General features: G+C 39.8%; 1 protein-coding gene across 7 annotated transcripts in view; it reads left to right on the top strand.

The window, feature by feature from the left end:
- The window catches only part of PHACTR2 (phosphatase and actin regulator 2), a 265995-nt gene that overhangs the window by 218088 nt on the left and 23746 nt on the right, over nt 1-24161 (top strand). For 6 of the 7 annotated variants that reach the window (XR_009702787.1, XM_061206734.1, XM_061206732.1 and 3 more), the window contains exons 5-8: nt 7174-7708; nt 13392-13597; nt 15276-15432; nt 18919-18974. Coding sequence is in view for 6 of the 7 variants with exons in the window: in XM_061206734.1 (XP_061062717.1) it covers nt 7174-7708; nt 13392-13597; nt 15276-15432; nt 18919-18974 (954 nt within the window). In the remaining variant the exon portion in view is untranslated. Of the gene's footprint in view, nt 1-3218; nt 3459-7173; nt 7709-13391; nt 13598-15275; nt 15433-18918; nt 18975-24161 lie in introns of all 7 variants that reach the window. The other variant, XM_061206735.1, reaches the window with a different exon arrangement.

Below are 24161 nucleotides of genomic sequence, written 5' to 3'. Positions count from 1 at the left end.
TCAGTACTTTAATATTTGAAACATCAGCGTCAAAGCAAACAAAACAAATGTCAAGTGGCCTTCCCACTACTCTGGGGGCAGGTTCTACCTAGGACACGTGGTGTTCCTGGGGCTCCTGAGGGCACCTGATTCTGAGTTAGGGCGGTGGTCTTGGGCCTCTCCTGCCTAACACTGGAAACTTTTTCCTGAAGGCCTTCGGGCCTCTTAGTCTCCCATTATTCCTTATCAATAAATATATAAGCAGCAGAAAAACTGATCTGCAATCTTTTAAATATAGCTTGGTATTAAATATGAGAAATCTGAAAAGTATCTGATATTACTTCTGTTGAGTCATTGTAGAGGGCTTTCCATGAAGTAACAAGTATCTTACCTGCATTTGTTCCCCACGTGCATGAAGGTCAGCCACGGGGGCCAGGGAAAGAGCACACTGTGCATAAGAAACGACCTTTGCTTCAAGCAGATCGTGACCTATGTGGAGAGCAGCATGTACACAGGCAATTGTAATACAAGATGCAAAGTGCTCTGGGAGGCCCGAGGACAGCAAACCAGGGAGCTTGCAAGTGGGACCAAAATTGGGTCTTAGAGGAAGATATTTCCAAACTGAGACCTGGAGGAGATAAGAAGGATGCAGTCAGACGAAGGAGAGGAATGGGGGCAAGTGCATTCTAGGCAAAGTGAAGGCCGCCCGCAGTTCTCAGATTTGCTCTAAGTGTTGTTGGACTCGACTCTCCATGTGGTGGAAGGAGGCACATTTGGAAGTGTAGTCAATAGCTCACCTCCAGACCATTGTTATGAGATGTAGTATCCTCATCAAGCCAGAGTGCATAGGCAGCCCTTTCTTAACCTCCTCTTGAAAAGGTAATACTCCTCTACACCATCAGTTTATGTCTTTTCTTCAGATCGTATGCTAATAGTAAAAAATACCTCTTGATGTTATTCATTATCTCCCAGATACAAGAGTTCACTTCCCACGGATGTGTGTGTGTGTGTTAATAACTATCAGCTGATCAGTCACATTCACTGAATAGACATAATGTTTAGAGCATCTTGCTTGATGGGATATAAAATTTCAGAGAAAAGCAGTTTATAATTTAGTCAGAAAAGTATACTGTTTGCGTGCGTGTGCTCGCGCACACATACACACATACACACACACATACACCCATTAGGAATCACTGCAGAGTAAACATAAACATTGGCCATATGGCAAACACACACAGATAATTGATAGAATTTACAGAGGAGGGAGGAGTGGACCATGCTTCTCCAAGAGTAGCCGGAAGTTTGCGTGTAGTGTGTACATTCTCAACCCGGTAGGAATTGTCATTTCCAGCTGTCATAGAGTGAACCATCTCCTTCCCAAACTCAGAAGCTGGATTCTTTGGGATATAACTTTAGAATTTAAAAACCTTAGGCAGACAGAAAAAAGATCCCTCAGTAATATGCCATGAAGGCAGAGGATAAGAGATGTGAGGCTTCGTAGCAGGAGAGAGAATTAAGATACCAAATGGTGCAGATCCCTGTGACTGGCTCTCACCACGGATGGTGTCATTGGTGGATCTCCATTATGCCAGGGGCTAAAGGTACAAAGATGTACTTAAAGAACAGGCCTCTAACCTAAGTCGAAAGACTAGCAAATCAATGTACATTTGTATGTTTTACATTAAAATAAAATGTTTTCAGTGACTGTCAACTTGTATTGTTCTCAACTCTGACTCTTGCGGTATAGTGGCCTTGTGGTTCAGACCTGGTGGGTTAGGAGAGCCACTCCTGTATTATAGATGCTAAGCAGCTTAGTTGAAGAGACAAGATATATAAACAGAAAGGCAAACATACCAAGTAGCCTCTGATAAATGTTGACTAAGTAGCTCAGATAATGAGTAAAATTAAGTTCAGGAGTCTGTTTGGGCTGCAGTGACTGGGGTGGGTTGCATGACTGAGGGAAGGTAAAAGAAAAGTTTTATTCATTACATACTGAAATTTCAATCATTTTTATGGTAGTTATACATGTAGAATGATGGAGATGTAAAAAAAAGGGGAGGAGTCCTCACTTCACACTCACTGGGATGAGAAATGAAACAAAAGAAATAGTAAAATGTGATGCATTCCAATATTAAAATCCTTTCTCGGTCATTGGATAATAGAAGAACATATTCAGTAAAGGCTCAGTCTTGTCTTAACGCTGTCTTACACTTTTTGTTGTGCTCCATTTTGAAATGCTGCTTAGCTCTTTGGACCCAAAGTGTATTTTAATTTTAACTAGTCACAATTAGAAAAGATAAGGATGTGAATATGTGGATGAACGTTCAGCATCCCCACTTTTTAAAATGAGAAACTAATACTACTCTAGTTATGCAAAATCTTGTGTGAGGCTTCTGTTCTTAGGTATGATTTTTTAAATGAATTTTAACGTTTATCTTTTTAAACTCATTACTTGCATTTACACTACAAAACAAATTTGATATTTTTTTTGGTTTCTGCACCCTCCAGTACCTACAGTTGTGACACGGTTTGAAAAGGTCAGAGGAAGTTATTGTAAAACAGGAAGCTGCCCTAGTGCCCTGGGAGAACTTGAGAAAATTTTAATAATAGAAAATAGTTTATTCTTCAGTGCATTGTGCTTCCTGTACCAGATTCTAGAGAGTCTCCCTTAGCTTAGAAAATTATTGATTTTTGACCACAATGAGACAGAGACGGAGCACAGATCCCGTTCAGGTTGATGGGGCTTGAGTTCTCCTGAGAAAGTCCCTCAGTGAAGGGTAACTCTGAGTCCAGCCATTGCTGTGCTGTCAGCCTCACCCTGTGGCGGTGTGTGTAATGCGCTGATCTGCCGCTCTTGGAGTCCTTCCGTTTGGTTAAAAACTTAGCACTCACGCCCACATCATCGTCCAGCAACCACCGGTTCAAGGTTGGTGTCAGCCCCTGGTGGTGGACATCTACGTTCACCCTGAACTTGACTTCGTACAGTCACTTGTGCAGTCTTATTTTATCACAGGAGTGATTTTTGGACCTGGAGAGCACACCCTAGTTTGGCTTTTAGCCTTTGATCTTCTTTACCCCAACCGTCACTCTCTCTGGTGCAGAACCCCACTGGTTCCCAGGGGCCAAGCAGCTGCATGTTTGTATCACTGTTGCACTGTGTCTTGCTCCTTCTCTTTATATGGTGTGTATGGTGTGTGTCCGTATCAGTCTGCTTCTGTTCACTTTCTCATTTGTAGAGAACACTGAAAACCACTCTGAAACACCGGCAGCTCCTGCTCCGCCTCCTCCAGCTCTTCCTAAGCCTAAACCCAAACCTAAGCCCAAAAAAACACCTGTGCCTCCAAAAGGGGCCGCTGCTGGGGCCAGCCCCAAGGGTGACGAAGTGCCTCCTATTAAAAAAATTACCAAGGCTCCTGGTAAGCAGGCCCCCGTCCCTCCACCCAAGCCAACAAGCCGAAATGCAACCCGAGAGGCTGGTGAGTATGCCCTCTGTGGGGTTGAGTCTAGGGTGCTTGGCTCTGGGGTGGGGCTGATTTCTTCTTCTAGGAATGATGGCCTTTTTGGTGTCCGCTGTCTTAGGATGTAACACCAGTGGATTCAGCTTTGACACAGAGAAGGCCCAGGAGATTCCTTTGTTGCTTTCTCTACCAAAGAAAAGTCAACCACTTGATCCATTCACCTCATTAGGTTTAGGGTGAATAGACGTCTTTCATCCTGCGTATCCACTATCTGCACAAAACCCAGTAGAAGGAAACAGGGAGTAGTCTGCCTGATGAATAGCGATGATGTGCTCTGACGTTATTTAGACATCAACTGGCCTGCCTGTTTGAGTTTATGGGTGGCTCTTTGGCTTGGGTTTTCTTTCAAAATATCTTAAGTTTGCACATAAAAATATGATGCTTACATCTTTGACATATTTGCTGGATCTTAATGTCTTAAATCTTATAGTCATCTCTCTACTGACAAATGACAAAGGGTTCATATCACTCAGTGCTCCATGCCACCACTCTCTACTGGAGTCACAACTGCTCAGCAGAGTTGGAAGTTACATGCTCAGTGCCCCCTTCCCAGCCTCATAGACTTCAGTGTGTTACAAGGGACAGCATCTAGTGGAGCGATTACGAGCTGTGACTGCAAATCACCGGGGGATGTTTGGGTGGTTACATCACTTCATGTCATGTGTGTCCAGCTTTCCTTTCACATCAGATATGCTTAATGCAAAGTGGAGCCCCCATTCTAGTGAAGTGGAATAAAGAAGCCTCTCCTGTCATCCAAGCTTTAAAAGGATATTATTCCAAATACACATGCTGAGCATCTTTTTCCCATTAACACATGCATAAAAATTCTCCTGTGTTATAGCAAACCTTATTTTCCTTAAAATCAGCAGCAACATTCTCAAAACCAGCTACCAGGATATGCCTTGGTATTAATCTTTCCCCCTTGTAATTTATACCCATAATGCTCAGATTCAGAGAGTGGCTTAGGTGACAGTATGACAGAACTCAGAATGCAAATAGATGTCTCTGTCCTGGTGTTCTGTCTACCGCCTTTGACCTTGTGTGTCTGGGTCTCTTCTAATAAGCTCTAAAATGAAAATCTCAGAATGCTTTGCCAACAGTGCCTACAGGCCATTTTCTCAGGGACCAGCTTCCATCACACATCAGTGTCTGTTCTCGTTAGTGTCTGGGTGTGTTTCCCAGACTGCCTAGCACACCTCAGGAGCAGTGCTTGAAGTGAGGCAGGTGCTGATTTACTTCCTGAAGTAAAGCCCCAAACTCTCACCCTGTCCTTGGGAGTGAAGACCCACTTCCCCACGCCCCACGTGGCAGCAGGTCACGGTTGACTCGGCTTGTCCTCTCTCTTACTTCTCTCAGAAGAAAGCTGGTGATTAACACCAGGGCAGGTGACAGCTTTCATGAGGGATTTGGAGTTATTTCCAGATATCTTACTTGAAGATTTTTTATAGACTTATGATGTTCCTTAGAGGAAAGTACAGTCATGTTATCCATTGTATTAAAAGAGGCCCAGCTGGCGCTTAGTGTGAAGAAGGTAGCTGTTCTCAGGTTATCACAGAGAAACAGGAGTTGCCTTGAAGTCCACCAACAAGCCCAGCGTGCAAGGATCCTTTTTTATCAAATAGTGATAATACTCCTTCAGGATCCTACTCATATTCCATTTGTAACCATTTAGAACTTTCTACATGGTAACTTTGTTTTATTTGAAAAAAGTTGACCTTCTGGAAAAGTTACTTCAAATGTCACTCCTGATTTTCAGTCAGACATTTAATCTCTTAAAAAAATTTATTGGTTCAGATTCTTCCTCTGTTACTAAGTTAGTGTAGACCTCCGGATCACCAGATAGCAGGTTGGCACATTCACCTGCTTTGCTAGTGAAGTAACATCTCATATTTTTTTTCTTTCTCGTTACACCCTGTGTTAACAACAAAAGTATTTAACTGAGGAGAGGTGGCATTTCTTTTTTAGCCATGGCTATAATTCAAGGTAACTTAAGCAACATTTCAGCAAAATCCTCATTTTAGACGACACTTAAAAGAGAAATATAGTAACATGGCTTGAATTTGCACTCTAGGCCTAAAAAATTGTCTTTTTCCTTAAGCAAGGCTGAAGTTAACTTTGCTGTTAGAAAAACAAAAAGACTTTTCTACAAGAAAAAATTATTAGAATTGATGTGTGGAAAAGATTCTGTTCAGTTTCCCCAAGAAATAACTGAATATGTTTAGACAGCAAGTCCTTATTAGCATCTTGGTTGTGAAAGGTAAATTTGGAATGGACTTAGATTGTAGGAGTATGCTTAATACGTTTGTCCTATAAGCAAATGAAGATTGTTTATTTCAAAGAAACATTGACAGGCCCTGATATGGGGGAGGGGAATTCTCATAATTACGGATATCTAAAATAATAAAGCCCCCAAGCCATAGAGACTTGTTTTAAGCCTGCATCTTTGTCACCAAGTGAGACTGCCTTTTTTCAGTAGATCAGAGTTAGTGAAGTCATACACCTCATTGTCTATTCCTTTATCTGTTCTTCCTCTCCTGACCCTCCCAACTGACTTCAATAAAGTTATAACCAGAGGTAAGTTACAATAAATAACATCTGTATGCAGTGTGGATTGGCTCCACAATACTAACAAGATTTTTCTAATTCTTCTGTGGAAGATAGTTTGACCCCTCAGGAAAAAGAGGGAATATACAACATTGTAACAGAAAAAGCAATTAGGAGAAATGTATAGATCATAAAGGTCATAGGAGTTTAAATATATTTCCTGTGATGATAAAAAGAAAAGGAGAGTTAACTTTTTTTTTTTTTCCTGAAAATGGTTTGGTTGAAGGCAGTCCTATCCAGAAGCAGGCCATGGCCATGGCCATCCTCTGATGAAGGCCCTCTAGGAACATAAGCAGTTTTAGAAGCTCTGAAAATGATATTCTTTCCCTTCAGATTATTCAAACACTACCCATTTACACATTTTTTGTAAAAAAAATAATAATAAAAGACGTTTTTCTGCCTCTTGATGTTTTGAAGGAGACTTGTCCTTCTTATTTGGCCATGGGTTTTCCCTCTGCCCCGTTATCACTGCAGATGGGGAGATGGGGCAGGGTGGCAAGCTTCTCTACAGCCATTGGGGAGAGCTGGTTTGGAGTTTGCTCTTTTAGCAGTTAAGATGAGTAAATTTGCTTTTGGCAAGAAAGGAGCTGGTGGTGTATACTCCAGCATCTTCTGAATGTGGGCCACTCCATTCCCAGAAAGGCATCATAGAACATGTACAGTTTGTGATGGGAGTCACCTTGTACTATACCCAGACAGCTGCTGGTGTCTGCCCTCTACACGCTATAATGTCCCTTCTTTGGAGCATACAGGGACTTTTTCAGGTGACCCACAGGGCAAGGAGGTGAGGATTTCCCTTCGGCTGGCTCAGCTAAAGACCGGAGGAGGGAGTGGACAGAGGACGCTTGTCCCTCAGGGTTTGGCCTCAAGCATCACTTACTCCTCGGTTGGAGGCAAGGAGGGGGCAGAAAACAAAACCATTATTATCATTAGCCTGTTTCCCTTTATGCATTTATTCAGACAGATTTGTAAAGTTTAAAGGGAACACGGTCATTGACGATTGCAACTCGGTTAGTTTATTTAAAAAGTTCTCTTCTTTGATGCTTAATGCAAAATCTCTCTACTTTAGCTGGTTCCTCTCATTCAAGAAAAACAACTGGCTCCAAAGCAACAGCTTCACCATCTACTTCCTCCACCTCATCTCGTCCTAAAGCTTCAAAGGAGACAGTTTCTAGCAAAACAGGGATGGTAGGAATCACAAAGGGCAAGAAAAAAACTGGCAAGCAGCCAACGTCTCGACCGTCCTCAGATGCAACCACTTCTGGCATATCTGACCTTAAAGGAGAGCCTTCGGAGACCAGGGTGGCGAGTCTCAAACCCGAGCAGACTACCCCCGGCACCGAGGAGCAGACCGCAGGCAAACCCAAGTCTGCAGTCCCTCCGCCCGCTGTGGCTCCAGCACCTCCTCCCCCCACCTCTCCTTCCCCTCTGGAGGAGCAGAGCATTGTTGCCTCAGACGCTCCTGTCGTCCTGGTCAGCAACGGAGCCGACCTGCCTGTCCCTGCCTTAGACCCAAGTCAGCTTCTCTGGACTGAAGAGGCGACAGACAGCACCACTGGCCACTCAGGCACTGGCTCAAGTGTTAGCAGAGAAAATGCAAAATGGTGAGTCGGCACAAAAGCCCCATATTCTATCTGTATTCCTATGAAGCTGGGTAGTAAAGATCGCTAAATCACTCTGCTGGCAAGGAAGGAGCCTACTTTGGTTTCTTTTATAATGTAATATAGTTAGGTAAGCACACCTGTTAGGTAATGTTAGGTAAGCACACCTGTAATCCAACCATTGATTTGGTTTTTTTTAATTGAAGTATAGTTGATTTCTAATGTTGTGTTAGTTTCAGGTGTACAGTGAAGTGATTCATGTGTATGTGTGTGTGTATACATATTCTTTTTCAGGTTCATTTCCATTATAAGTTATTACGAGATACTGAATATAGTTCTCTGTGCTATATAGTAGGTCCTTGTTGTTTATTTTATATATGGTAGTGTGTATCTTTCAATCCCAAACTCCTAATTTATTCCTCCCTCCCCCCTCTTTCTCCTTTGGTAACCATAAGTTTGTTTTCTATGTCTGTGAGTCAATTTCTGTTTTGTAAATAAGTTCATTTGTATCATTTTTTTAGATTTCACATATAAATGATATCATATGATATTTGCCTTTCTCTGACTTATTTCACTTAGTATGATAGTCTCTAGATCCATCCATGTTGCTGCAAATGGCATTATTTCATTCTTTTTTATGGCTGAGTAATATTCCATTGTATATATGTACCACATCTTCTTTATCCATTCCTCTGTCAATGGACATTTAGGCTGATTCCATGCCTTGGCTATTGTAAATAGTGCTGCAATGAACACTGGGGTGCGTGTGTCTTGATTTTTCATAGCCCTGCCCCAGGAATGCCACGGGCTGCTGGAGACGATTACATTGGCCTTACTGACTGATACACTTCAGATCTGTGCTTTCAAGGACATTTAGAGTCTGCCTCATCACTGCTTAGCAGTCCTTTTTCTTTTTCCTAGAGAGTTCCCTCCTCTTCCCTGATAGTGGTTACTTTACATCTTTACCACTTATGTCCAGATTGCTCACCCATTCCTGCCCACCTCCATTTCAACAAGTTATTTAGCCTCCTCCGTCTCCAAGAAAATAAAGAGCATCAGGAAAGAACTCTTTTCCAACTCCTTTTCCTCCAGCCTTAGAGCAGCTACCTTTCTTGCTTCCTCAGTTCCCTACCCAGCTCAAGTGTTATCTCCTCTGTGAAGCCTTTCAATATTCATCCAGACAGAATTGGTTATTGCATGTACTCTAACAGCACTTTTTTTCCTACCTACGGGACAGAACTAACCACCATGTCTTATTTACCTCTATATCCCCACCAACCAGTACAGAATCTGGTATGCTATAGGCATGCCATCATCCAGTTGCCCAAGCCAGAAACCTGGAATTCATCCTAGGGTCCTCATTCTCCTTTGTCCTCCAGATCTAACACTCACAAAGTCCTATAAATTTTCTACTTAAAGATAAATAAGACATGTTAGCTCTGCTGTCCCATAGGTGTGAGAAGAGGACTGTCAGAGTGTAGTAGATGTCACTACCAATTCTGTCTAGGGGAGGCTTGGAGCTCTTAAATCCAGCCTCTTCTGTTTCTAAGAATAAAACCCAAATTCGCTCTTTACATTATTTAATTTAATATTTCCTCTTTCAAAAAAATCCTTGTCCTGTTATACTTTAAAAAATTAGTACATTAATTAAATTGGTTTGGATCAAGAGACTAAAATATCACTTTTAATTATTCAATTGCTAGTGATATTAACCTCCATTTATTAAATACTTATTTAATGTCAGGAAGTGTCAGTTATTTAATTCACATAAGTCTCCCCTGAAATATCTCTGTTGAACAGATGAGAAAACTGATGCTGAGAGAGATAACATAGTTTGCCCAGGATCACCCAGGTAGTAAGTGGCAGAGTCAGGATGCAAGCCCAGAGCTGCACATCACACTCAGTGCTCTAAGGAATTTCATAAGTTTCCAAAGCACCTGCTTCTACTTCTTTTGCAATTTCTTTTGTGTTTGTTTCTCTCATTTTGAGCACCATCATTCAAAGGAAAGCCAAGGAAAGGTAAATAAATATTAAAGTACAAATTATTTTATTTGACATTTTAATAAATGATTCGGGAAAAGAAGATATTGAAATGAATGCTTATGGTGTCCTGAATACTTCCAGCACAGAGCAGATGTCTTCACTTAATTATGAGTGTTTGCCAGCATTGGCATCAATTCCAGCCTTTAGAACTGAACAGTCATTCAGCATTCCACCATGTATTTTTTGCTTGCCTTCTATGTGCCAGGCAGCGTACTAAGCACCAAAGATACAAAAGTGGACAAAACATTACAGTTAAGATTTGTTTTTACCAAAATCATGTCTAACATGCCCAGGAAGTATAAATGTTTAAGATAAAGTCCGAATTTAGGGAAGGAGATCAAGTATATGGATTCACTATTCAATATACTAAAGAACAAGGTGTAACATGTAAAATAATTCCTCAGATGGTCTTAAGCACTGAGAAAGCCCATTTCCAAAGGTGACCTGACTCTGTCCAGCCCACTTGCACAACCATTTTGGGAAGGGCACTATATTGTGCTAAACTCCATGCTGCATGCTGGGGGCTTGATATCTGTCTTCAGCCCAAGTACTTGCAGGATTGTCAGACGAAAGAGGTGAGCATCTGTTCTCCATTTCCACTGGGACGGTGATGAGAGGGAGCGAGCTGAGAACATCATTAGACACCGAGGTATTTATAATAGATTTTCCTGTCAGTCAGGGTAACTGTAATGCTTTCCTAGAAGAGGGCATAGAGATTTTCTTCTCTGTACATTCTTCAAAATTAAAAATTTAAATTACAGTTCATCTCACAGGGGCGGTTTGTGTTTGCTCTTGAGTTAATGAGCTTGGAATAAGTAGTCTCTCAAATTTCCTTCCAAATACTTTCTTCCCTTTTTAAGTGGCTATGTGAATTAGAATTTCTGGCTCTTAGTCGCTTGCTTTACTTAGAACTTTTCCCTCAGTTATGTTTAGTCAACGAATGTGAGAAAATCCTGTCATTTTATGAAGAGGCTTCTGTTTGGAATACAAATGTGAAAACTTTAAAGAAGACAAGTGGCCATGTGTAAAAATATCTACTTCTATTCACATAGCGCAGGGTAGTTACTATTTGGTAGATTTCTGTTTGTTGGTAGCATCAATAACATGTAATTCTGATATAATTTTAGGCAGAAACTAATAACCCCATCTGGAACCCATATCCAAATGGGACTTGACTCTTCTAGTTCATTTCCATAAACATTAATAGAGTTCATTGTATTGTTCAATGTGCCAAGAAACATAGGGGGAAAATGAGAGCCATGTCTTGAGTTGGTCGATAAAAATTTGGAGCAAAATATTTAATATTAAGTTAAATATAATCTATAATATAATATCAATATAACATAATATTAAGTATAGAACTAAAATATAACATCACATTTGATAGATAGACTGAGAGTTTTAAGTCTGGGTTGTAGACTGGCCTTGCTACCTTGTTGGGGCAACTCATTCATGGCCTTCTTGGGTTCCATGAGCTATAAATTACCTGCCCTCCTTATACTATAGAACAATTGTTAAGTTGTAAATATATGCAGAAGTCTTTGAAAACTGCAAAACATTATAAAATGCAAATGATGAGATTAAATTAATAATTGGTATCATGATAAATTAATGAACAGTGATACGAACAAACACTAGGACTCAACCCTGAAGTATCTTTGTTCTGCTCTTCAGAGTGTGTTATTAATTGGCATATCTTTTAAATGTGCTTCGGTCACCCACAGTGGCCTCCAGTGGCAGTATGCTAGAAATCCAGACTCTGAAAAAAATAAATCTTATTTAAAATGAGATTTCATACTTTGGAAGCAATATGGTGGTTCCTCAAAAAATTAAACATAAAATTACCATATGATCCAGCAATTCTTCTTCTGTGTATATAGCCAAGAAAAATGAAAGCAGGTACTCAAACAGATATTTATACACCAGTGTCCGTAGCTGCATTATTCACAACAACCAAAAGGTAGAAACAACCCAAACATCCATGGAATGATGAATTAATAAACAAAATGTGACCTATACATACAATGGAATACTATTCAGCCTTAAAAAGGAAGGAAATTCTGACACGTGCTACAACATGGATGAACCTTGAAGACGTCCAAAGTGTAGTAAGTCAGACACAAAAGGACAAATGTAAAATTTCACTTATATGAAGCACCTAAAATAGTAAAATTCATAGAGACAGAAGATAAATTGGTGGTTGCCAGGGGATGAAGGAAGAGGAATGGGGACTTATTGTTTAATGGATACAGAGTTTCAGTTTGGAAAGATGAAAAATTCTGAAGATGGATGGTGGTGATGGTTGCACAACAACGTGAATGTACTTAATGCCACTGAACTACACACTTAAAAATGGTTAAGATGGTCAATTTTAGGCTTTATATATTTTACACAATTAAAACAGAAATTTCATATTTCCTTCTTTGAAAACAAGAATTTTTGGCTGTTGGATTTTTCTAATAAGTGAAAAATAGAGAATTTTGAGAACACTTAGGCTTATCAGCCACAAAGTTGAATTTTCAGTACCTCCAATTCTGACAAAGTTTACCTGTTTTTATTATTCAAAGAACTGTTTTTTGATTTTTTTCAGTGAGAACAGCAAGCACATGTTTTGCACTGAACGGTCTTTCAGAAGTGTGACATCCAAATTTGGATTCTTCTGTTTGTATCAGAAAGCAATGTGGGGAACTTCTGTATCTTAAAATGAAGATTACATTGTTTTTGATGTGATATGTTTTTGATGTAAAGTATTTTTTTAAATTCTGGTCTGTGAAAATTGGCAAGCTTTGTATATTTATAGTAACTTTAACTCAGAGGCTCTTACCAAGCTAAATCATAGAAACTCATTGCATCCTGACATATCACCTTTCTTCTAAAGAGTCCACTTAGCTTTCACATTTTCCATCTCATGTTATTAGTATAATCTTATGACAGGCAGTTTTACAAATGGAGAAGATATATAATTTTTTACTGTTAATACACTGGCTATGATGAAAGTAGGATTAATTCATATGCCAATTAAAGAAGATAAACTTTTCTGTGTCAGTACCGTTCTAGGTACTGGGCTGGGCTACAACATGATATGAGTTTTGCTTGTCAAGGAACTTTGGGGGGCTGGGGAGGCAGACTGAGATGCAGTGTAGTAAGTGCTCCAGTGCGGTGGGCACCGTGGGAGCAGGGAGAGAGGGCAAGGAACTAGTCTGATGGCCAATGAAAGAGTCCTCAGGGAGCTGAGTCTTTAAGCTAGACCTGAAAGATAAGTAGGAGTTACAGGTCCAAGAAAAAGTGGAGGCAAAATCAAATCTCCAAGAACTTCTAGCCCATTGTTCTTTCCACAGAACCTCCTATTGCTAGGGAAAAATAAATTTTCAGAACATAGTTTTACAATATTCATGTACTAAATATATCAGTCACCACCTGGTCAATCCTTTTCATTTTACAGATGAAGACTCTAAAGCCTTGGGAATTAAGGAATGCAGTATTGTTGCCCCATTTCAGTGACGTTAGCTGGTCTGTGTCTGCTTTCTCCTTTCACCAGCCTGAAGGATGTTTATGAAACTAGAGTTCTCTCTCATGTGCTGGCATCATCCCCGAGGGTTGCTCTGAGCTTCACACCACCCCCATGTTTCTGTGTCGTTCACAGTTTCACAACCAAAGACGAGCTGGGGGAGGCAGCGCCTCAGCTCCTGACTCCTGGGCTGATGGGAGAATCTTCAGAATCCTTCAGTGCCTCAGAGGATGAAGGCCAAAGGGAATACCAGGCCAATGACTCTGACTCTGATGGGCCTATCTTGTACACCGATGACGATGACGATGAAGAGGATGAGGACGAGGATGGCAGTGGAGAAAGTAAGGCTTTTTTCAAGAGGTAGGGAGGGAAGTCTGTGGTGGACAGAAGCAGCTGCAGTCTGTGAAGAGCAAAAGCCTCATTAGGAGCCAGACACCTGATGTTTTCTTTCCCCTCATGTGCCTTTCTCAAATTAGAAATGTATATCTTCTAAGGTTTAGCTTTAGATGAGAGGCCTTTCTGGAAGATGATTCCACAGGGCAGGGTGGTGGGGGAGTCAGTCTGTGAGGCCAGTATGCATATTTGAATTTGTCCAAAAAGTCAAACAACAGAGGCCTTTCTCAGATTGATCAAAGATGGCGCTTCCACACTGGGACCTTTCTTTCTTTCTTTTTTTTTTTTTTTAAATATTTATTTATTTATTTATGGCTGTGTTGGGTCTTCGTTTCTGTGCGAGGGCTTTCTCTAGTTGCGGCAAGCAGGGGCCACTCCTCATTGCGTTGCGCGGGCCTCTCACCGTCACGGCCTCTCTTGTTGCGGAGCACAGGCTCCAGACGCGCAGGCTCAGTAGCTGTGGCTCACGGGCCCAGTTGCTCTGCGGCATGTGGGATCCTCCCAGACCAGGGCTCAAACCCGTGTCCCCCGCATTGGCAGGCGGATTCTCAACCACTGCGCCACCAGGGAAGCCCCCTGGGACCTTTCTTGAATAAAGACCATCAGTGCAGGATTTGCTGGATTACTCATGGGGGATGTTCGAGAATTTCACTCACTTTTATACTGTGGTTTAAAAGGAGGAATGAGTCAAGAATGACTAATACCTTTTAAGAATTAAAAACAGTCACTCATCCATGGTAAGAAAGGTGGTATGTCTTCTAAGAAGGAATGATAGTAAAGTGGATAAAGCCAACCATTTATATATAACTTAGGGAACTGGAAAAATGCTATTTTTTTAATAATCTTCTGAGAAGGTTGACTTGGGAGCGATTCAGTACGGAATTGAATTTACAGATTATGAAAAGTTATTAATATATTCATGATTAAACAGCATTGTCAAATTCCTTCTAGTTTGTACTGAACAATAAAAAAATCATCATCAAACAACAATAAAATCAAAAATAACAAAAATCATTATCATTCATTGGTATTTACTATCCTCTGTGAGATACCAGGGATTCCTGGGTAATTTAGGATTAAAACATTGGTATCACAGGTAGACTTTTGTCAGTGTGTTTTTCTGAGTTGGGGGAGGAAAAAGGAAGACGAGGATTTACTCTACAGGATAAGCAAAGGGGCTAAGTGTTTAAGACTTGAAAAAGAAAAGAAAGAAAAGACATTATGCAATCAGTAGTTGCCATGGTATGCCGTCTCAGCAGAATAAACTTCAAATGTCATTGTCCAAAAGATGAGGTGATACTTGCTGGTTTTTTCAGGGTTTCCCAACATTTTTCAGAATATTTTAAAAAACAGTTCTTCACACCATTTTAAAGCAATTATACTCCAATAAAGATGTTCAAAAAACAAACAAAAAAACCAAAACAGAACAAAAAAACAGTTCTTCAGTTTTTCAAAACGAACTACATCCAACTTGAAACTTTTTTTTCTTCAGGTTAATTAAAATTCTACCGTTGCATGTGAATAAAGAATTTGGTCTGGACTCTATTTAAAGTCCCTGCCCACGTGTAACCTGAGTGCCACTTGCTAAAATCCTTTCTCTGCATTTCTGCCTTTTCTAATCCTCAGGTGCTTTGGCAAGTAAAATACGACGAAGAGATACTCTTGCTATCAAACTTGGCAACAGACCGTCTAAGAAGGAATTAGAGGACAAAAACATCTTGCAGCGTACCTCTGAAGAAGAGAGGCAGGAAATCCGACAGCAAATTGGAACCGAGCTCGTCAGGTAATTGCTGAAATCTGGGGACAGCACTGACTAATTCTAACTTTTCTCCTTCCTACAGTTCCCTCCCTAACTGAGATCACCGTGACTCCCTCATGGAAGGGCACACCTGGCCTATCTGGTCTTCTAAAGTTGGTCTTGGATGGTGAATGGCTCAAAGAAGCTCCTTTTTGGTCCAGCTAGCCAGTAGCTTTGAGGTCGCCAAAGCCCGATCCAAGTGGGGGCAAACTTTTTCTATAATGGACCAGTTAGTAAATCTCTTAGGCTTTGTTGGCCAGACAGTACCTATTGCAGCTACTTGACTGTGCTATTGTAGCATGAAAGCAGCCACAAACAATACATAAACCGATGAGCACGGCTACATTCCAAGAAAACATTCTTCACCAAAACAGGCAGCAGGCCAGAGTTGGCCTGTGGGCCATAGTTTGCCCAACTCCTGGTTTGATTCATGGACTCCCTATAGCATTCCTATGACTGCCATCAGCTTCTGCCCTGGGGGCTACGAGACTACAGAAATATTAAGTAGCTTCAACGGCCAGTTCCATCCTAGTCAGGTAGCCATAGCCCCCGTATCGAAACTTCCCCCTTTTCACTTCAAATAAGTGGTCATCTGACTGCACTTCCTGCCTCCGCCATTGTAGGATTTCTACTTTTGCCACTTGTGGCATTGGAAGTCCATGTAGCTGGCAGTTTTAATAGAAGCAAATGCTGAAGCTCTCCTTTTTATGATCAGTTTAAGCATATTTAAGTATTAGTTGTTTTGCTAACTTCCCTCATTCTGCATAAAAAATAATTTGCATAAATTGGGAGAAGGGAACAGCCTGGAACACCAGAACAACATTTGGAAGTGGGAGAAAAGTCCTCCCCTTGCTTGGAAGTGGAAGATTTCTGTGACTGTGGTGTACCTGCAGGGTAGACATGTGAGGGGTCCAGAAGCCACTGTCTGTTTTGTAGATGGGGCCAAGCTGGGGCTTGTGTGGATTAAATGAGATGGTACACTGAAGGTATGTTAGTGCCTAGATCCTAGCGAGCACTTAAGAACATTAAATATTTTTTATTAATTTAAAGTATTACCTCTTAAATTAGCAAAACACTTTTATAAATTAAACCCAATGTCGGCAACTTTATGAGAAAATAGGACACATATACTTGGCTCTTGTTCAATATTTCTGAAGAACAACTTAATAATACAAGAATTCTAAAGCAGTATTTCTTTACATGGTAATTCCATTTGGGAGGTTATACAAGAATGAAATCATCTAAAAGGGAAAAAACCCTGTGTTTTCCAAAGATGTTTATTTGAAAGGTATTTAGAGCAGTGACAAATTAAAACAAACCCAAAACACTCAAAAACGGGACTGATGAAGAACATTGTGAGAAGTTGACACCATGAAATAACCGTAGAGCGGTGGTTTTCTAGCTCTGCATTAGGATTTCTTGGAGAGGATACTCAGGCTTCCTGGGGAGAGCTAGGGAAGCGGGTGTGTTTTTGGGGTGAAGCGGGAGGGGACTCCTTCACTGTAGGTCTAAGTAGCCAACCAGAGCAGCACTTCTTCTGTTTTTGTAAAATTCCACTCCAACCCCCAAAAGTTTGAGAGCCTCTAGAAACACACATGTAGTCCATATCTATAAAAATCTTATCAGGGTAGGGTTTTTAGTTTTATAAGTATATAAATTTTACAGAATTGTTTTTCTACAAACCCAGCACACCTAGTCCCTGTCATTCAAAGGTAAACCACTTAGAGTTCCTGCCTTAGAGAACTCCATGTCTAGTGAAAGAGGCAAAATTTATACTGAGTGATGGGGATCATGTAAAAAGCACAAACATCTAGGTCAAGAGAACCAGGTATGAGTCCTCGCTCTATCATTCAGTAGTGTTTTCTCGCAGGCAAGGTAATTAATCTCTGGTTTTCTTATCTGTAAAATTGGAACTGGCTGCTACCTTGCTGAATTGTTTCAAGGATTCAAGATAATGTAAGCTAAGCACCCAGCACAGTGACTGGCACTTTAAAGGATGAACTAATGAGAGCTGTGATTATTATCTTTATTATAATGATAAGTGCTTTAATCGATGTATAATTTATGTAGAACTGCTGTAGCGGGACAAAGAACCAGGAGCCTTTAATAACTTAAAAGATTTCAGTAGGTGAAGAAGGAGAGGAGGGCATTCCAGAGAAAGGAAACTCCATAAACAAAAGAAGGATGATGTCTTTGGGGGATGATATCGTACAGATATATAGTATAGGATATATGAATGGCACAAAATCTGTCTGGCATAGATGTTCACTGGGTTTTTTTGTGGGCTCACTTATTAAGTGAATTTCAAGGTAGCGCTGATGAAGTATAAATGTTAAACTTTTTAATGAGCTATTCAAAATATCATTGATTTTAATTCTTCATACGATTTCTGTCACAGCCATAAACATTTAGAATTGATAGTATCTTGTATTAAGATTGCCTTTCATGTATATTAGTTTAATTTGCACAAATTCAATCTATCAATACATCCAGAGGGAGTTTTTGTCTGTGATTAACAACAAATTAATAATGTAAACAAGACCAAGAACAAAATTATAATGGGTTAATAAGACATTGAGCTCTTGTGTACAAATGATCAGGTACTAATCCCAGATGAGCCTGGCTTTTCTTGAAGGTTGATGGAAATGGCCTGTATATCTCAAGATAACTTTATATACATTGTAAATTTATTTGAGATCCCAAAAGTAATATTTTCCTGAAAACACTGTGCAGTATAAATTGATCATCTCATGAATTGGTATGAACCCTTGAGCCTTTTTTTAGATTCTAATTATCTGTATGTTAATTAGGGTACAGGCTAATCTGCTCTAACAGAGACCAAAAAGTGCAATGGTCCAAACAAGCCACTTCCACGTGTTTGCTTCTTTTTCACATCACAGTGCAGGGGTAGGTGGGCTGTCCAGCATGGATGGGGAGCACAGCTCCAGGCAGTCAGATAGGCGCCCAGGTTCCTTCTGTCTTGTCGCTCTTCCATCTCCGTGGATATCCTCATCTGCATGATCTGAGCTGGCTCACATGACCATGTTTAAGTTCTAGCCTGTGGAAGAAGGAAAGAGAGAGAAGGGAATTCACACCCAGTCACTTTAAGGGTAAAAAAGCAGACATTACACACACCGCTTCTGCTCACATCCCATTGCAAGAACTCAGTCACACGGCTGCACCTTGCCTGTAGGGAGGCAGAAATCTATAGCTGGGTGTTCAGCTAAAACTCTGGGGGTTCTGTTTCTAAAAGGAAGAAGGGAGTATGGATGGTGGGGGGTAGTTAGCAGTCTCAGCCACAATCTCTAGTCTCCAAACTAGTGGAAAGGAGGCTTTTATTTTGTAGGCTTAAAAATGGATTTTTGTTTCTCAAAACACAAAAAAATACAGCTTTGCTTGTTGTTTTATTTTGCGTCTCCCATCAAGGCGGCCTTGTTTGTAACCGGCAGTATATCTGTTTTTTCTTCACAGGAGACTTAGCCAGAGGCCCACAACTGAAGAATTAGAGCAAAGAAATATCCTGAAGCGTGAGTATCCTGTATTACACAGCGAATTCCTCGTGTAACCATGAACAAGCTCCCTCTAGAGACAATCCATTTGTCAGCAGGGAACCTTAATATATGTATTCACGAATGACTGAAATGGCCCATTTAGATCACATTTTTATATAATTATTTATATCATTTTTAAAATAATTTCTTGAAGTTTGTGTTTCATTTTATGGCTTTGAGCCTGATATACCCCAGAGCAGCGTCGTGGTTGTGACAGTTGTTTTTAAGAAAGATGAAATTTATTCCATGTATTCTTTCACCCAAATATTAAATAGAAGAAAATGCTCTAGTCTGCTTGCAACTAAATGTGAAAGAAAAGACCAAAAAATCCACAAGGAAATAAATCAAACATTCCTATATTATTATTAATAATAGTTTGTTGCCAGGTTTAACAAATGACTCCATTTAAAACAGAATTATGGGAAAAGGAATTTTTCAATCTATTTCATTTTCCTTTGTTACGATAACTCTGTTTCCCTCTTGAGTTATTTATAATTTCTCAGCACTTAAGGAGTTCTCCATTCATTTTCCTACTTCATTTTCCCATTCTCTTTCCCCCTCTATTTTCTTGGACTTTACATTTTACTCATTGGTCCGGTCGTATTTACGTTATTGGAGTTCATATGTTGAAGCTATAAAATGAGTAGAAGTGGTTTGTTGTGCTGTAGTGGATCGACGTGGTTACTAACCACAGTGAGTTAAATAATGGATATTTTTAAATTGAGCCTAGCTGTAGTTTTATATATTATTAACCCAGTTTCAAAAGAGCTTTTTACTGTATGAAATATCAAAGAGCAGGGATGGGCAAAACTCCAGAGAGTACTGTAATAGTAATGAGCCGCTGGCGTGCGGGAAATCTTTTTCAACCAGGCTTTTAGAGTCAAGTTGGCCCGTCTGGGTGATCCCCATTCTCCAAATGAGTTGTTTTCTTTCCTGAAGGAAAGAAAGATTTTAACAGCATATTTATACTACAGTTGCTATTACTAAGACAACCGGACAGTGAAGACTGAACAGTGGGATGAACTGCCAGTCTATGGGGTTCTTTCCTTGCAAGGTTTTTTTCTGGCCGTTTGTGAGCATAACTGGCATGGAACCCAAAGAAGAAGGACTTAAGTGACCATCAGTGTGTAGAAGAGCCAGTTTGGAGATGGAAAAAGTCATGGCTAGATACGAAAAAAAAACCCAAAACTGTGTTTAGCTTTCTGAGGAAGAATGAAAGCAGCATCTCATTTTGACAACAAAACCAAACCAAAAAGGCTCATGGTTTTTAATAATAGGTTCCTGGAAAATATTTATGAATTAAATTGTAGATAAGCTCAAATGCAGTCCATAAGCTCCTAAAACACAGAGAGTGTATCTTATTGGTTGCCTGATGCAATACCTAGAAAAAAAGGAAGAGCGAATTCTGGGTAATTCTTTCCTGCTCCTGGGAGACAGACAGAGCCAAACCACATTGCTGTTTGGTTATTTGAGGAACTGTTTCATAGATTAGAAATTTATCGCACATTGATCTTAAGTGCTGTGTTGGCTTTTATACTCCATTTTCCTGGAGGTTGGGGAAAGAGTAGTGAAACGCCAAAGTCAACTTCAGATTTGACTCCAGCCTTTTTTTACTTCCTTCTTAGTTTGTCTAAATGTGCTTATGCTGGAAACAAAAGACATGTTTCCAGTCTGGAGAAGCTGATAACTGGCTTATGATCTCCTGACATAATGTATGGCCAAGGGAAGCAGAAAAGAGAACTGGTGGAGGTCACCCAAAACATTCTGCTGAGCAGTCCCAGGGAACTGGATGGCCAGAGCTGACAACACTTTATTCAGTTCCTCTTTGCTTCTGGGTTCTTCCACATAGATTACTCTTGTTTGTTTGTTTTATCTCCATCTTTTGTTCAAAAGCAATATGATTGTCTATTTGAAGAAAAGTCTGTGTGTGATGTGGTGTGATTTTTAAGGACACTTATTTAACGAGGTCATCTTTTCTTGACAGATTAGGAAACTAATTCACAGCATAAAACATTCAGCAGTTCTCAAATCCAAGCCTGTCACTAGTTTAACAAACATGAATCAAATGGCAGTCAACGCTGATAGCTTTAATTGGAGACCACAGGACAAATTTCATTTCTTAATATCTTTCCCAGTATCACACCTAATTTGATCTCTTTCCTATTTTAGTGCATCTAGGGTTTTTTAAAAAACATATATATTAAGTTAGATTTTAGAACTAGTTTCTTAATACTGTTAAAATAGAAAGCAAGTTTTGGTGCTTGCAGGATCAACTTTTGCTTATCAGGAAAAGAGATGTTCGTGGAACATCTTCTACAGGGTAGGGATAAAATACTCAGATCCTCTTATACTATTTAGCTAGGACCATAATTCCAGCTAAATCGTCATAGAGAAAACATGTATTAAGCCATTGAGTTCTGCATGTATTTTTCCCCAGTGTTTTGTTATGTAATTTTTTAAGCATACAGAAAAGCTGAAATAATTTTACAGTAATACCCATATATCTACTATCTTTATTCTACCATTAACATCTTACTTTATCACATATCTGTCCATCCATGGAGCCATCTTATTTTTTGGATGTATTTCAAAGTAGGTTTATAAATGTATTTTCATTTCTTACCAACACCCATATGGAAACATGTAAAACACAAAAAGTGAAACAATCCCACAAAAAAATGTTTGGCTATTTTTAATCCATCTTATCTGAGTTGGTGACTGAAGAATATAATACTCCAGTTGTTGGTACTTTGGTGCTTTTCTTTCTTCTCCTTTTCGCATCATCCATGAAAGGCTCTGGGCAGCACTTGGCAGGCAGGTTTCTTGTAGTGCCCACTGCTGTTAAACTACGTGTATCGTTTTTATGCTTATGGCAAACGCTTTCCGTGGCTGTTCTGAGACCCGCCCCTCTCTGCTCTGAGGAGTTACTGAGGGTGAGATTTGTCAGTGAGCCAGTCACTTCCTTCATGAGTATCCCTCCAGTCTGTTTAAAGTGACCAGACGTGCTTTCATCCTACTTTATAATTAGCCCTCTAATAATTTTTTTTTTAAAGTTCCAAAAACTCAGTGAATTTTTGTTTTGTTTTGTTCGTACTGCACGGCTTGTGGGATCTTAGTTCCCCCACCAGGAATCAAACCCAGGCCCTCAGCAGTGAAAGCACGGAGTCCTAACCACTGGACCGCCAGGGAATTCCCTTGGTGAATTTTTTAAAACCAAGTTTAAGGTTTAACCTTGACTCTTAGTAAAAGATTTAACAATGACTATTTAATAAGATTCCTAGGATCAGTCACGTTGGCCTTCCTCCACTTCTCACCCTCTTCCTCTAACTTCTTTAGAGGCATAATTTCGAATATGGGAAATCTAAGGAAGTCAGTTCCTGATGTTAGAGAAGAATTCCCAATTGGTAAAATCCTGTTTATTTACAGTTGGCCCTTCTTTTTTTAAATATCACTGGCTGACACCTAGATGTGCAGTATGCTTCATAAAGCAAAATTATCTAATATTCTCTTCCAGGAAATTAGGTTCTGTGTATTTCTTGAAAATTGGAGCATTTGTTAGCTTTGAGTCATATTAGATATCCAGTATTTTGTCTTTGGAAAGTACCTTTGAAAATGTAGCATAATCATTATATAGGAAGAATAACTGAAATGTTTTAACAATTATATTTTTCTTTTTATTAATATCATCAAAGGCCTGACCTTGTAAAGTCCTAGTTTGAATCACATGAACCACAAGTTTGGTGTTTGTCTATTATATATAATTTACAATCCACATGCCTTATCCAACTCATATAAAGTAATTATTTGGGACTTCCCTGGTGGCGCAGTGGTTAAGAATCTGCCTGCCAATGCAGGGGACACGGGTTCAAGCCCTGGTCCGGGAAGATCCCACATGCCTTGGAGCAACTAAGCCCATGCACCACAACTACTGAGCCTGCGCTCTAGAGCCCGTGAGCCACAACTACTGAGCCTGCGTGCCACAACTACTGAAGCCCACATGCCTAGAGCCCGTGCTCTGCAACAAGAGAAGCCACCGCAATGAGAAGCCTGCGCACTGCAACCAAGAGTAGCCCCCGCTCACCGCAACTAGAGAAAGCCCACGTGCAGCAACGAAGACCCAGTGCAGCCAAATAAATAAAATTAATTAATTAATTTTTTAAAAAAAGAAAAGAGAGCAGCAGATGTCTGCCTGCATTCTGAGTCTCCCCACTTCCTTTAAAAAATAATAATAATAAAGTAATTATTTGACCCTAAGGATGTGTTTTAAGGATATCAAAGGATATATTGCAATATATTTTGTGAAGCAATTAGAAAAACCTACAGTATTTTCATAGGAAGAAATCTGAATTATAATCAAATTTTGTTTGACACTCACAGGCACTTAATGAAAGCATACTAACTAGTTGTTTCTTGTCTTGCAGGGTAATTTCAGTTTACGTTCATTCTTTGTCTAAATAACCAGACTGATCATCCTCTTTCTTATAAATTAAAATTAGTATTTCAGAAGAATGTCAAAACTTTTCCCTGTCCAGATAAGGAAAATTAATAGAGAATTTAGCATGTTCAGCTAGCAAATACAGATGTTGCAAATATTGAATACTGATACTGTAGTCACAATAAAAACAATCTTAGTGCTAAGAAGTCTGTTTGAATTTTAAAAGTAAATGCATCTGTTACAGAGGAGACTTTTCTTTTTCAGCCTTTTGGGTGAGCCTTTATACAGTGTGATTTTCCTTCAGTAGAATTCATAACAGCACTTTCTAAAAGATATTCTTTCATAAGCATTGGTATCCAAGAATCTATGCTCACTTATCAAACAAAGTATGAGCTACAGGAACCAACAGAGAGAAGTTCATCAAATAGCAACCATTAAATCCTGAGCAGTGTTTATTTCTTTTAAAATTCTGGACATTTTTTTCTTAATTCCATCTGTTGGACCACGTTCATTTGAGTTGGCCTTTAAATTGTACTACTTGGTGAAGCACTAGAGAAAGAGAAGACTTTGGAAAGTTAGCATCACAAGAAAATAAATCATCTCCATCAACCATACACCATAACCCCATTCAGAACATTCTGGTTTGAAAGCAAAGTCCAAAGAAATGATTACATTCTGCTTCTGTGGAAACCAAAGCAGACAAATCAAATATTTTGCTTGGATTTGAA

Source organism: Eubalaena glacialis, chromosome 12 (genome assembly GCF_028564815.1).
Source record: "Eubalaena glacialis isolate mEubGla1 chromosome 12, mEubGla1.1.hap2.+ XY, whole genome shotgun sequence".
Lineage (NCBI taxonomy): Eukaryota > Metazoa > Chordata > Mammalia > Artiodactyla > Balaenidae > Eubalaena > Eubalaena glacialis.
The sequence above is the reverse complement of the archived record's forward strand: the minus strand, read 5'-3'. Positions and strand labels throughout refer to the sequence as shown.